At 40.9% G+C, this 13,954-nt stretch overlaps 1 protein-coding gene across 5 annotated transcripts in view; it reads left to right on the plus strand.

Annotated features, from left to right (window-relative positions):
* Positions 1-13,954, plus strand: part of dnmbp (dynamin binding protein) — a 146,101-nt gene that overhangs the window by 120,608 nt on the left and 11,539 nt on the right. For 4 of the 5 annotated variants that reach the window (XM_045702005.1, XM_014157049.2, XM_014157052.2 and 1 more), the window contains 4 exons: positions 5,838-6,037; positions 6,478-6,577; positions 7,697-7,844; positions 13,608-13,625. In XM_045702005.1, coding sequence (XP_045557961.1) covers positions 5,838-6,037; positions 6,478-6,577; positions 7,697-7,844; positions 13,608-13,625 — 466 coding nt within the window. The remainder of the gene's footprint in view (positions 1-5,837; positions 6,038-6,477; positions 6,578-7,696; positions 7,845-13,607; positions 13,626-13,954) is intronic. The other variant, XM_014157051.2, reaches the window with a different exon arrangement.

Here is a 13,954-nt window from a genome sequence, read left to right on the forward strand (position 1 = left end):
TCCGGACCTCTGGCAGTCTATGGGGCTGCCACAGGGTTCAATTCTCGGGCCAACTCTCTTCTCTGTATATCAATGATGTCGCTCTTGCTGCTGGTGATTTTCTGATCCACCTCTACGCAGATGACACCATTCTGTATACTTCTGGCCCTTCTTTTAACTAACCTCCAGACGAGCTTCAATGCCATATAACTCTCCTTCCATGGCCTCCAACTGCTCTTAAATGCCAGTAAAACTAAATGCATGCTCTTCAACCGATCGATGCTCGCACCTGCCCGCCCGTCCAGCATCACTACTCTGGACGGTTCTGACTCAGAATAAATGGACAACTACATATACCTAGGTGTCTAGTTAGACTGTAAACTCTCCATCCAGACTCACTTTAAGCATCTCCAATCCAAAATCAAATCTAGAATCGGCTTCCTATTTCGCAACAAAGCATCCTTCACTCATGCTGCCAAACATACCCTCGTAGAACTCACCATCCTACCGATCCTCGACTTCGGCGATGTCTAAATCTAAAAAATAAAATAGCCTCCAACACTCTACTCAGCAAACTGGATGCAGTCCATCACAGTGCCATCTGTATTGTCACCAAAGCCACATACACTACCCACCACTGTGACCTGTACGCTCTCGTTGGCTGGCCCTCGCTGCATACTCGTCGCCAAACCCACTGGCTCCAGGTCATCTACAAATCTTTCCTAGGTAAAGCCCAGCCTTATCTCATTTCACTGGTCACCATAGCAACACCCACCTGTAGCACGTGCTCCAGCAGGTATATCTCACTGGTCACCCCCAAAGCCAATTCCCCCTTTGGCTGCCTTTCCTTCCAGTTCTCTGCTGCCAATGACTGGAACGAACTGCAAAAATCACTGAAGCTGGAGACTCATATCTCCCTCACTAGCTTTAAGCACCAGCTGTCATAGCAGCTCACAGATCACTGAACCTGTACATAACCCATCTGTAAATAGCCCATCCAACTACCTCATCCCCATACTGTATTTATTTATTTATTTATCTTGCTCCTTTGCACCCCACTATCTCTATTTGCACATGTGTTGTTGTATGTTGTCGAACTGCTTTGCTTTATCTTGGCCAGGTCGCAGTTGTAAATGAGAACTTGTTCTCAACTAGCCTACGTGGTTAAATAAAGGTGAAATAAAATAAATAAATAAAAATATGTAATGATGTCTGTGTATGTGCGCTACCGTTCAAAAGTTTGGGGTCACTTAGAAATGTCCTTGTTTTTGAAAGAAAAACAATTTTTTTTGTCCATTAAAATAACATCGAATTGATCAGAAATACAGTGTAGACATTGTTAATGTTGTAAATGACTATTGTAGCTGGAAACGGCTGATTTCACAAGTCCTCAACTGGCAGCTTCTTTAAATAGTACCCGCAAAACGCCAGTCTCAACGTCAACAGTGAAGAGGTGACTCCGGGATGCTGGCCTTCTAGGCAGAGTTGCAAAGAAAAAGTAATATCTCAGACTGGCCAATAAAAGATTAAGATGGGCAAAAGAACACAGACACTGGACAGAGGAACTCTGCCTAGAAGGCCAGCATCCCGGAGTCTCCTCTTCACTGTTGATGTTGAGACTGGTGTTTTGCAGGTACTATTTAATGAAGCTGCCTGTGGAGGACTTGTGAGGTGTCTGTTTCTCAAACTAGACAAGTGTGCCTTGTTAGTTTGTTGAATTTATTTCCTTCTTAATGCGTTTGAACCAATCACTTGTGTTTTGACAAGGTAGGGGTGGTATACAGAAGATAGCCCTATTTTGTAAAAGACCAAGTCAATATTATGTCAAGAACAGCTCAAATAAGCAAAGAGAAATGACAGTCCATCGTTACTTTAAGGTGTGGTCAGTCAATACAGAAAATATTAAGAACTTTGAAAGGTTCTTCAAGTGCAGTCGCAAAAACCATCAAGCACTATGATGAAACTGGCTCTCATGAGGACCACCACAGGAAAGGAAGACCCAGAGTTACCTCTGCTGCAGAGGATAAGTTCATTAGACTTACCAGCCTCAGAAATTGTAGCCCAAATAAATGCTTCACAGAGCTCAAGTAACAGACACATGTTCAGAGAAAACTGCGTGAATCAGGCCTTCATGGTCGAATTGCTGAAAAGAAACCACTATTGAAGGACACCAATAAGAAGAAGAGACTTGCTTGGGCCAAAAAACACGAGCAATGGACATTATAGCAGTGGAAATCTGTCCTTTGGTCTGGAGTCCAAATGTAAGATTTTTGGTTCCAACCACCATGTCTTTGTGAGACGCGGTGTAGGTGATCGGATGATCTCCGCATGTGTGGTTCCCAACGTGAAGCATGGAGGAGGAAGTGTGATGGTGCTTTGCTGATGACACTATCTGTGATTTATTTAGGACTTAGCACTGAATGAAATGAAAAAAGGTACTAACCACATTTGGCTAAAACTTACTGAAGGTACTATCTATTGGGACTTTGATGTATACATATGTGCCATTTATGCTCCTTCAGATTCATCATATTATTATTAGTTTTTTGACAATCTCCATACAGAAATCATTCAATTTCAGGCAGAGGGTAAAGTGCTTCTTTGTAGAGATTTCAATGGAAGAACAGGTTCTGAGCCTGACTACACTAATGCGGGAGGTAACCACCAGGGTTGGGGAGTAACGGATTAAATGTAATCTGTTACATGTAAGGGATTACAAAAAAAACAATTTGTAATCCGTTACGTTACTAGCAAAAATATTGTAATCAGATTACAGATACTTTTGAAAAACTAGATGATTATTTCGAGGATTACTTTTACATTCAGAATGGATGTTTGCGAGAGAAAAAAAGTCTGACACTTCTCTGTTTTCTCAATGACATTTAAATCAGCATTGAAAAAAGACACACGTTTAAGTTTGTTCCACCTGAGCGTAGGGCTGGGCTTTATGGCCAACATCTCATATCACGATATAGGTCATTTCATATCCCGATAACAATACATATCACGATATAGCACATTTTCTGTAAATTCGATGAATAGTTTATATAAAATGACCACATGTAAAGGCCTATTTCTTACATTTTGAATTATACTCAACAAATAAAAGGTACTTACTTGTATTTGATTATTTCTCATTTTATTTAGAACCTTTGTACAAATTTTCAATTAAGCATGTAACAAAATATTAATGTATAAAATCTGAAAATGTAAATAGAAAACACTTAAACTACAGTTGCAAACAAAATAAATATAGGCCTAAAATATATATATATATATTTTTTGGGTCTTGCCTGTTTTGCATGTTATTTTGGCATTAATACGTGTCACATTTCAATTTGCATTTGGTATCTTGGGTCGAGTGTTAGCACCAACTCACGAAACCATCGTTTCCAGACCGTGTAATTTGGGGCCTTGTCTTTGCAGATGTAAGTTGTAACGGCAGCTGTTATCTCCTTCCATCTTTGTGATTCTTTGCCATATGGTGTGTCGCGGGCAAAAGCTTCTTGCAACGTCTGAGTTGGGGGTTTGTTTTGCGCACTCGACTGTACTTTTTTGGGTCTCATCTATAGACTCTCTCCGTACTGTTTCACATGAATCTTGCGTAGGTGGTAAAAGAGGTTAGTGGTGTTTGAGCCTGTTGTCGTGACCGGCCCGCGGCATATTTTGCAGAGGATGATTTTCTGGTCCATGTCAGACTTTTCATACCCAAACCACATCCATGCGAGCGAAGTAGCCCCTCTTTTAGGTACGAGCTCTGTGTCACGTTCACTCTCCTCCATGTTTGTTTGTGTTGCAAATTTCCTTTCACATGGCACGTGTGGACGCAAAGCGTCGTCCAATTAACTACAAATATTGCCTTAAAGAGTGTGATTTGCGACACAACAAAATAAACGATAGAGCATAATATGAAACGATAGACGTTTTTCTATCGTCACACGATATATATCGCCCAGCCCTACCAGAGCGTGTTTGACCACAAGTTGACCACTATGATGACACACCAAATGTGTTTGATGGATGGCGGGAAAAAAGCAAGAATAGGCTTTTATAAGCTACTGTCCAAGCTATGTCTTCCAATGGTGCGACTGCTGTCAGCAACCAAAGATTATCCAACTTGAATAAATGCTTGGAGGTAAGGATGACAGTAGTGGTGTAGTCTACGGCAATAAGGACATCACTTATTATTGATATCTACATAGCGCATCGATGTGAATCACACTCCTGCTCTCTCATTTAGCTATTTGCGCCTTATGGATTGTGGTTGTTGTGGATGGCTGATCACAAATCTAAATGTGTATTTGAACCCAATAATGGTTGAATTCAAGAAGTTTAAGCTGCCTATCAATCAATGTTTTTTAAACCAGTGGACAGCCAGTGAAAACCCATAAAATAAAATGTAACATCCATATATGGCCAACTATATCAACTTTAATATTGATTAATCCTGCAATAGATGTCGTTCAATTGGTAACACACATTTTTCTCTTCTTCTAAAGCCTCTTAAGGGGAAAGTAAAAGTAACTGAATGTAATCAGATTACGTTACTGAGTTTGGGTAATCCAAAAGTTACGTTACTGGTTACAATTCTGGACCGTTAACTAGTAACTGTTAAGGATTACATTTAGAAAGTAACCTACCCAACCCTGGTAACCACTTCATATTTGGACACCCTCCTTGTACAGTAGCCCTATTATTAATAATAGAAACAGTCCTGACCAAATACTGAACAAAAACAGGAAGGAGTTAGTGCATCTCTGTCAAGCCTTAGGCCTGTACAGGGTTTGGTGGCTTTGCTAATTTAAAAACAACACTCTTCTAATGATTCAGCAACGTTACACATTTGCTGTGGTGTAGTGACACAGGTTGACATTATATCTACTCCTGAGACCCCCTCCTAGTAAAGAAAAAAAATGTAATGTTTTATTGTCACATATACCGGAGGGGTGCCGTGAAATGTGTTGTTTGATAATGACTGTAATTATATTTTAATAGACACACACACACCGAATGACCCTAATCTGATAATATATTATACTTTTGGTATCAACCCTGGTCCCCTTGCCTTTATCCTCTGTCCATCCTCCCCCCACTCCTAAATTCCCAGTTTCCGTCTGTCCCATCCACACTCCACTCTCTCCTTTTTGCTTGATTGTATATCTTTGTTTATGCTTTCCATATTCCCAGATTTATTATTAATCCATTATGCCTTTCTTTCTCCATCTCCCTCTTTCCTTTATCCATGTCCCTCCTCTTCCTTATGTTCTTCACTCTCATCTCTCTATCTATGCTCCCACGCACTGTTTATGTACTCATGATAGTTTCCATTCCCACATCCCTTCCTTTCCCACCCGTTCACTCCTGACTTTCTTTCTCCCTCTATCCCCAAAGTCCTCTTTTCTCCTCTCCGTTCCCAAAACTGTCCTCCTTCCCATCCCTCGTCTCTCCGCTGTCCCACTGAGGCCTATATCTCACTAGCTGCTGTCATAGTCTATTGTGCCATTGACAAAGAGCTGAGTCCACTCCAGTCCATAGCCCATTCAGAAGGCTCAGCAGTGCGTGAAACAGACTCTCCGTCCGTTCCCATACACCACAGAGACCAGCCATTGACACCAGAGATCTAGATGAAAGTCTAGCCTGACATGTCTAAAGAAAATGGGTCTTGTTCGAAAATTGTTTTGAACCTTTTTGTATAAATGCCTAATCAGAAGAGTGGAATTAATTGTATTTTTCTCCACTGCTCCTCAGGTGCTTAACGTTCACGGCAAGTATGCTTGTTGACAGGCTAACTTTCACATTCAATTCCATTCACTAACCATGAAATCTCTTTCTCTCTTTTCCCCCTCTCTATCTTTCAGAGATGACCCTCCTGTCGACCCAGCCCAAGTGCCTGGAGTCAGCCCCGGTCTCTGCAGTGGTGGCCATCGAGGACCCCGAGCAGAGGATGCTGGAGAAAAGGTCAAAGGTCATAGAAGAGCTGCTGCAGACAGAGAAGGACTACATCAAGGACCTGCAGATGTGTGTCAAGGAGATTATCCAACCACTCCAACGCAAACAGGTACACACACTATTAGAACTAGTAGAAGAAGACAATTGACTACTTCAAAATGGTGATGCCTCCATGGCGCTGGCTGTGCGTTCACAGTCGCCATAATGGGACAGATACAACATTGCTTCCTCTATCATTCTTTATGGATTTTAATGGTCAGCTTCATAACAATAAATATTACACCCAAATTAAGAAGACATATGCCACTATTATAAACATTGTAAGCTTCACAGAGCTTATGTATTGCACATCTAACTTATATAAACACACGCACCTACGCACACACTATTATGTAATTCGGAAATGTTTACCCACCTGCCCAGAGACAACATATAAAAACCAAATACATCTGGCACATTTGCAGAGTTGTTGATTCATGTGCATTGTCCATGTAAAAAAATTATTTAAAAAGTTCAGTAAATATTTCTGTACCTCTGCTCTTCCTAAAGGTGCAGAACATTGACTTTGACGGTCTCTTTGGCAACATCAACTCTGTAATCGACCTCTCGCGTCGTCTCTTCAAGACCCTCCAGGACACTGACTCCATTGGTAATGCAAACCCTAGACTGTTTTTATAGCAAACGTAATGACTCAATTATTAGAAAAACTTGAAAGATGTGCCTCCCACTTAATCTGACTGAGACCCAACTCAAAGTCCTCTTGGAGAGGCTGTTTTGGCACGATGCATCGATAATAAAGGGGTATGTGCTTTAACTGGTTGGTTCTTTCTCACTCAAACACCCACATGTACAGCCACACACAGCCCCTGAGCGCTGCTCCCTTCCATGACAACTGTTGTATTTTCAAATCCTAACAATGAGAGGTCTCAATCCCTCAGGGAAAAATAACATTTGAGAGAACCAATTCAAAATCTCTCAATTTCAAGGCGAATATTGCATCAACAAATGGACTCCTTTCCAGACCAGTGTGTCTCAGCTCTCCCTCGCTGTGTACCTCGTGGGTCACGTCAGCCAGGCTTCCTCCCACTATGGCAATCACACACTTGACTTTGGGAGATGCTGTTTGGTGGGACATGGTAGACTTAAAGAAATAATCTAGACACGTTAATAAAAGTCCCAAACCAGTTTTCCATGACTTTCTTTAAAGGATAAGTTCATATTTTTTCAACCAAATCTCCATGTTTGATGTAAATGGCATGTTATAGAAGAGTCCAGACATGTTTTTGGCGATATCACTTGGTTTTGAAAAATTTACTTATGCTCATTCTGCAGTGCACTATATTCCATTGTGTTGGACCCGAGCGATACTTCTCTGTGTAGCCAGCACATGCACACACGGTAAAGTATCACTCGAGTCCAACAAAATGGAATATAACATTGCGGAAAAAGTTTAGAATTACACAATGTCATCTGTAAAACATCTAAAGACCTGCATCACTATACTGAGAGCGTTGTCGTTTCTAAAATGCCGTATTTGGGTGTTATTGGAGCTTTTGTTCATGCTTTAGCCGTGCCCTGGTAGTGCAGAATGAGCATGAGGGACTATATCGCTGGTTGGGGTAAGTTTTTCAAAACCAAGTGACTCTTCTATAACATGCTATTTACATAAAACATTTAGATTTGGTTGAAAAATATGAACTTTACCTTTAAGAATTGATAAATGAGGAACAATAGAATGACAGTGGTATTGCTCTGTTGCATTTCCCAGGAAAGGTGTTCCTGGACTTTAAGGTAGAGCTCGAAGAGGTGTACAAGATCTACTGTCAGAACCACGATGACGCCATCTCTCTCCTGGAGATGTACGAGAAGGACGAGAGCATCCAGAGACACGTGCTGGAGTGCCTGGAGAAACTCAGGTGACTACACACAAACAAAACAGAGCAGATTTAAAGCCTGAGAGAGAGACCACAGTCCCGTCCAGAAGCCCATACCGCCATGGGCAGATCTGAAATAATTAGATAAGTGTAAGCAATATGGCGAAAATTCCACCTGAGGTAAATTTAGAGGTACTACCACATTGCTTGAACCAATCCAACTATTTCAGATCTACACGGGTGTCTAAGGGGTAGAAGTTAGTGTTTTTTGGGACAAGGCCAATAAGTGCTATCAGGTCAATTCCATTTTAATGCAATGCATTTGGGAAATAAATAGTCATTCAAATTAAGGTTTTAAAAGTACAATTTTCAATTAGGAATATTTTATTTTATTGTAATTTCAGTTAACTTCCTGATTTCACTGGAATGAATGACATTGACTCCAACCCTGCTCTCAACAATGTATTGTGCCTTCTTTTTTCCATCTCCTCTCTTTCAAAATGCTGGATGCCAACCAGGATTTTTTTTCCCTACATGTACCCAGTAATTTCACATAAATGTTGATGAAGAAAAGGAGACGAGGAGAGGAAGCCACTTTAGATTGTTGAGATGTACCCCATGGTTGAGTCACAATTCTCTTACATAACCTCAACCCAACCTTTCCATTGCTTTGGATTGAAACCTGTTTTTTAGTTTACCAGCAACCATCAATGAAAGGACACAAGGAATGGGAGTTATATTCAAAAGAGAATTGGGACATACTAAAACAAAGCATTTTTTTATGAGACATTGTACTATTATGACTTGCATGTGAATTGATAGAGAAACCTTACTCACCCTTCTGCAATGAGTGGCGTGTGTTTGTGTGTGAGCCTGTCTACTTGTGACATCAACATCTAGAAAAAAATTCTACATTGACCATATGGATGCACCATGTTGTTGAAAATGGATTGTAATGGAAACCGTATTGTTGTCCTAGAAATCTCACCTCATTGAGGTTGAGAGATGGAATACTTTGTACTGGGTTTTTAGACTTATGGAATAGTATATTCTGATCACATTCTCCCCAATAGACAACCTGTAGTTGCCTGACGACTCATCTTGAATTTAATTCCACTGCTCTATTGTCAAACTGCTGGTGTCAAAAAAAGGTCCGTTGTACAAAACAAATTAATCGGCGATTCGATCGTCTCGAACCAATCAGAGTATCAAAGCCAATGACGTGATTCATGAAGGCCGGATCTGGCCCACCCATCGGTTTCTGGGAACAATTAGAATGGTCAAGATGTGTTGGCATTCTGCATTCTACAGCATTCTGCTGGGGAGGAAAGCAAATCCAGACTCATTGTGGAGAAGAAACGCTAGTGGGCGTGGCGTTTGGTCAGAGTGACCTGTAGTGCTTTCCGAAGAGATTTTTTTAAGCCACTAAATATATTCCGAACCATCTTCTAGTTTTTCTTTTGTTGTGGTCCCCTATTTGCATAACGCTAGATAGGGGGTTACAAGCAAATCTGTGTTTTAGTCTGACTCGAGTCCCGATATTCGTGACTTGGACTCAACCATTGGTGACTTGGACTTTGACTCGCTAGGCTATGAACAGAATATTAACAGCACTAGATACGCAGCACAGCCTGGTGAGCTGTGGGGGAAGCAAGCAATAAATGTGGGAAGACAGGCAGGCTCCGCTCTGCTCTGGCTCCGCCTCCAATCATACTCATTGAGCAAGCGACTATTGCGTCCCCGTAACCAGTCACCGGCCTACTATTTAGCTATCCTTTGCCTGGTTAAGAAATACAAAGCTGCTTTACCAAATGAAAAACAGTACTATTGAGTTTAATTGTAAAACAACAGTCCAGCTATGTTGTCTCTCTCCCACTTTCACCCCTGCTTCCCAATTTCTGACAATTCGCCCCCTTTAGTTCACACTCTGCAATAAATATCAGTGGGCGTTTTACAAAAAACGTCTGAATGCCTGTTGCAGTAATTGCAAATAGAAGACTCCAGCCAAATTGATAGGAGCAATAGCCAATTCCGTCTGGAGACCATTCATTCACTACTGAACTTAATATTTATATAAAATATGTGTGTGAGCCTGTGTATGAAGGACTTATTAGTTTCATAGGCTATTGCATATTGCAAGCAATGATGACCATTGGGCAATCGGAGGAAAATATTTGCATATATTTAATGTAACTAGATTCTCGCCTCTATTGATTGAGCTCGGATTTGGTCATGGTAGAAGAAATCTGCCTAGCAACTAGTAATGTTATACATGCCTTGTTTTAAATGGAGCTACTTTGCCATGCTTCCATACTTTGAACTCATCTCGAGCATAGGCATTGAGGTCATTTGGCTTTATATCACACACGCACACTCACGCACGAACACTATGTATGAGTAGTCCAATTCATGGGATGTCCTTTCTGTCCCAGTACATTTTAATCATGTGGAGTTTGAAGAATGTGCCCTGCCTAGTTTCACCTCTCCAGTCTTGTTTCACCCAGTCTTTCAGCAGAGACTACGGCATTCCGTAGTAACACCATTTTGTTTATCCACTAGAGTGCTGGCGTGGGCTTTGTTTGAAGCAAGAAACTATGATTCATTTAACAAGAAGGGCCTGGTCAACGGCGTTCTGTGTTCAACTTGGCTCAACTTTCTTCACAATTACCTAGAATACATGTCGTAAGTAAGCTTGATGTACAAATACACACCCTGAAAAGAGGGCCTTACCTAGGGCTGTGACCGTATTTCCGCCAAACCGGCAGTCATGAGTCATGGCCGCAGTCAAATTCCATGAGTCATGTTAATCTCCTTTGGCTTGGTCCTAATGGCCTGGTACTCAGGGCTCTAATGTCCCTCCATCAGGTCCTAATGGCCTGGTACTCAGGTCTCTAATGTCCCTCCATCAGGTCCTAATGGCCCGGTACTCAGGGCTCTAATGTCCCTCCATCAGGTCCTAATGGCCTGGTACTCAGGGCTCTATTGTTCCTCTAACCACTCTGATATCAATGCAAATGGTTCAAAAGTCACGTCAAACACTTATCATCAAAACAGTATCATGCTTTTAAAACTCACTATTGGACTACATTTTTTGACCTCACTAACCACGTTTCTATCCCACCATTTTATGCAGATTAATTACCTGATGCATCAAAAAAGTCACAACCGGGCTAATGGAAACATGAAATGCCGGGACAATTTTATAAATGCCGATGACAATTTTTTTATTCAAAATGATAGGATCTTTTTGTGTCTGTAACATTAATTATGTGAGAAATGGTGACGGAAATGCCTTAATATTGATATAATAACCATCATATCGAAGTAAACTTGGAGTCACACAATGATATGTTGTGTGGTCCTCTCACTACGACTCGGGAAACCATACAGATTATTAGGCTACAGATTAAATAAGTTATGATGAACTTTACAGGTTGGTGAAAGTGCAACGTGATGAGCTTGATGCTCCTTTCCAATAAATATCAAGGGTCTTTTTGTGGTGACATGAGGATCGATGCTTGGCTGCCTTTTGACAAATACAAATAATATCGCTCTTATCCATAATCTCATCATGTAGACTAGCCTAGCTGCACTGTATTTGCGAGCTGTTGGCTAGAGCGCATGTGCCAAGACTAGAGTGGGCACGTTTGCTATATAACAGTTTTTGTGACAAAAACACCAATAAAGTTGAAAATGCTATGGAAACCCATTTAACTTGTATTTTTCATTCGGTACATGGGAATTTAACAGTAAAAGTCATTTTTATGTGCACTATGTCATCACGCACAGGCTTTTATCCACAAAAAGTAAGTTTGATGGAAGCATCTCTGAAGAGAAAATGTGCATATTGTTTTATGCAAAAAATATATATATTAGCATGAAAATCTGTCGCAAATTAGATGGAAACCTAGCTACTGTGATGATCAATTTGAAGAAAGAAGTTCAAGAATAGGTTGAAACTGAGTGGAAAACTTGGTCGTTGTGGATGCTGATTCTAAGCCAAACACAACTAAATGGACAGCGCTTCAAAGGTGATGATTAATTCGGTAACACGTTTTACTTGACACCCAGCGGCATAACACATTATCACACGGTCATAATGTCGTGGAAATTCCAACCAACTCAGTGCACCATAGTACACACGTCAATCAGGAGCTCTCCCTGGGCAGACCCAGCAGTTGTCTAGTATACAGCTATACACAGACAAGTTATATTTGCATGATTTAGCAGAATTCATTAATCATTACTGTTTTGTTTCATTCATGTGACAGACCAATATTGGTTCATAACAAGTGACAGACCAATACCTCACGAGGTTTCTTCTCTCTAAGCTGAGACCTTGAAACTGAGCTCTTTCGTTCATTCTCAAAACAAGGTCTGGGCGTACTGCCAAATTGCTGCTACTGATAGTGAGGATTTGTACAGTCAGCCACTTGATGAACACATAAATGAGTTATAAGATAAGCACAAACATTAAAATTCCCTTACATTAACCATGTCATATGTCATAACAGTTTAAATAACTTGTCATAACCTGTTATAATATGGACATAACACTGTCATGACACGTATTTAGACCTGTTAATGACAACTACATAAGTGTCAAAACACACAACCTACCACATAAGGTAAAACATTCCATTACACTATAGCCTACGTGTCTTCAGTATGTTTTGACATTGAAATTGACCATATGAAATTAGTATTGTTATTGCGCACACATTGATGTCAGATATGCACCTGCCCAAATGCTATGTTGCTGATGACTGGGATGAATGCAGGAGAAGATTTCAGGAGCTCCCACTTTTTGATTGATGACTGATTTGTGCGTGTGTGCATACATACGTGCACAGGCACACGTGAGTGTCCGTGGATACAGAGGAGTAACATGTCATATATTGCTTGTCTAAAGAGCTTTATAGGGCCCCAGGAAGGGTTTAAGAACAAATTCTTATTTACAATGACGGCCTTCCCCGGCCAAACCGTAACGGCACTGGGCCAATTGTGTGCGGCCCTATGGGGCTCCCAATCACGGCCGGTTGTGATACGGCCTGAAATTGAACCAGGGTCTGTAGTGAGATGCAGTGCCTTAGACCGCTGTGCAACTCAGGTGTACTACAACTTGTGCTACGACAACAGCCATTGCTATAGCATTGGACAGTTTATTAACTCTAACTTGGATTCATGGATTTCTGCATTTGAACTATAACCCTTAAAGCTCTTAAAATTAGCACTCCAGGGTGAAGTTTCCTCTAGGTACAGATCTAGGAACAGCTTTCCTTCCCCCAATCCTAACCTTAACCATTGGTGAGGGAAATGGAAAACTGACCCAAGATCAGCATGTAGGGGCAACTTTACCCTACACCCAAACTTGGCACTACAGTATATGTTACAAGGGTATGCAAGGCTAGATTAGAAAAGTGTATCCTCTCATAATTGAGTGTAGCATCGAAATTGACATTGGCTTACATTTAATGTAGTGTATTTTGACCTCTGTACGGTTTACTGCTGTGCTTCCTAAGGTTGTTTGTGTGATCCTCCCAAAGCCTGGAATGTAGCTGTGGTCCTAGAGATGAACAATACCAACGTTCCTATCACAGCTTAGTGCTAATAAACTCTGAACTGCTAGACAATAGCGGTGACTCTCTGTTAGGGAAACACCTGTTTACTGGACAGACAGGTATAATGTCAAAGACCCAGGCCATATGCTCTTTAGCCAAGCTTTATAATGTCTGCTGTATGTGTTCTTGTCTCACTCTCACTCTCCCCATCCCTCTGCTTCTCCCACCCTCTTCCCCATCCCAGGGCGGTGTATCGCGACTGGTAAGTCTCCCTAAAGAGTGTTGCTATGATATCTGCATGAGAAACCGCCGGACTGCATGCCTGTGGCTCACTAACCCCATAATAAGCTTTGTCTACATGTGTTTTCTCCTTTAATAGTTTTAAAGCTGGTGTGTGTGTGCTGAAAATCTTTATATTACTTAGATGCACTTGATTTAAAGTGCCTTCAGAAAGTATTCATACCCCTTGTTACAGCCTGAATTCAAAATGGAATAAATATATATTTTTCCTCACCCATCTACACACAATACCCCATAATAAAAGTCAAAACATGTTTTTATAAATGTTTTCAAATTTATAGAAAATTAAAT

This window comes from Salmo salar, chromosome ssa19, assembly GCF_905237065.1.
Source record: "Salmo salar chromosome ssa19, Ssal_v3.1, whole genome shotgun sequence".
NCBI lineage: Eukaryota > Metazoa > Chordata > Actinopteri > Salmoniformes > Salmonidae > Salmo > Salmo salar.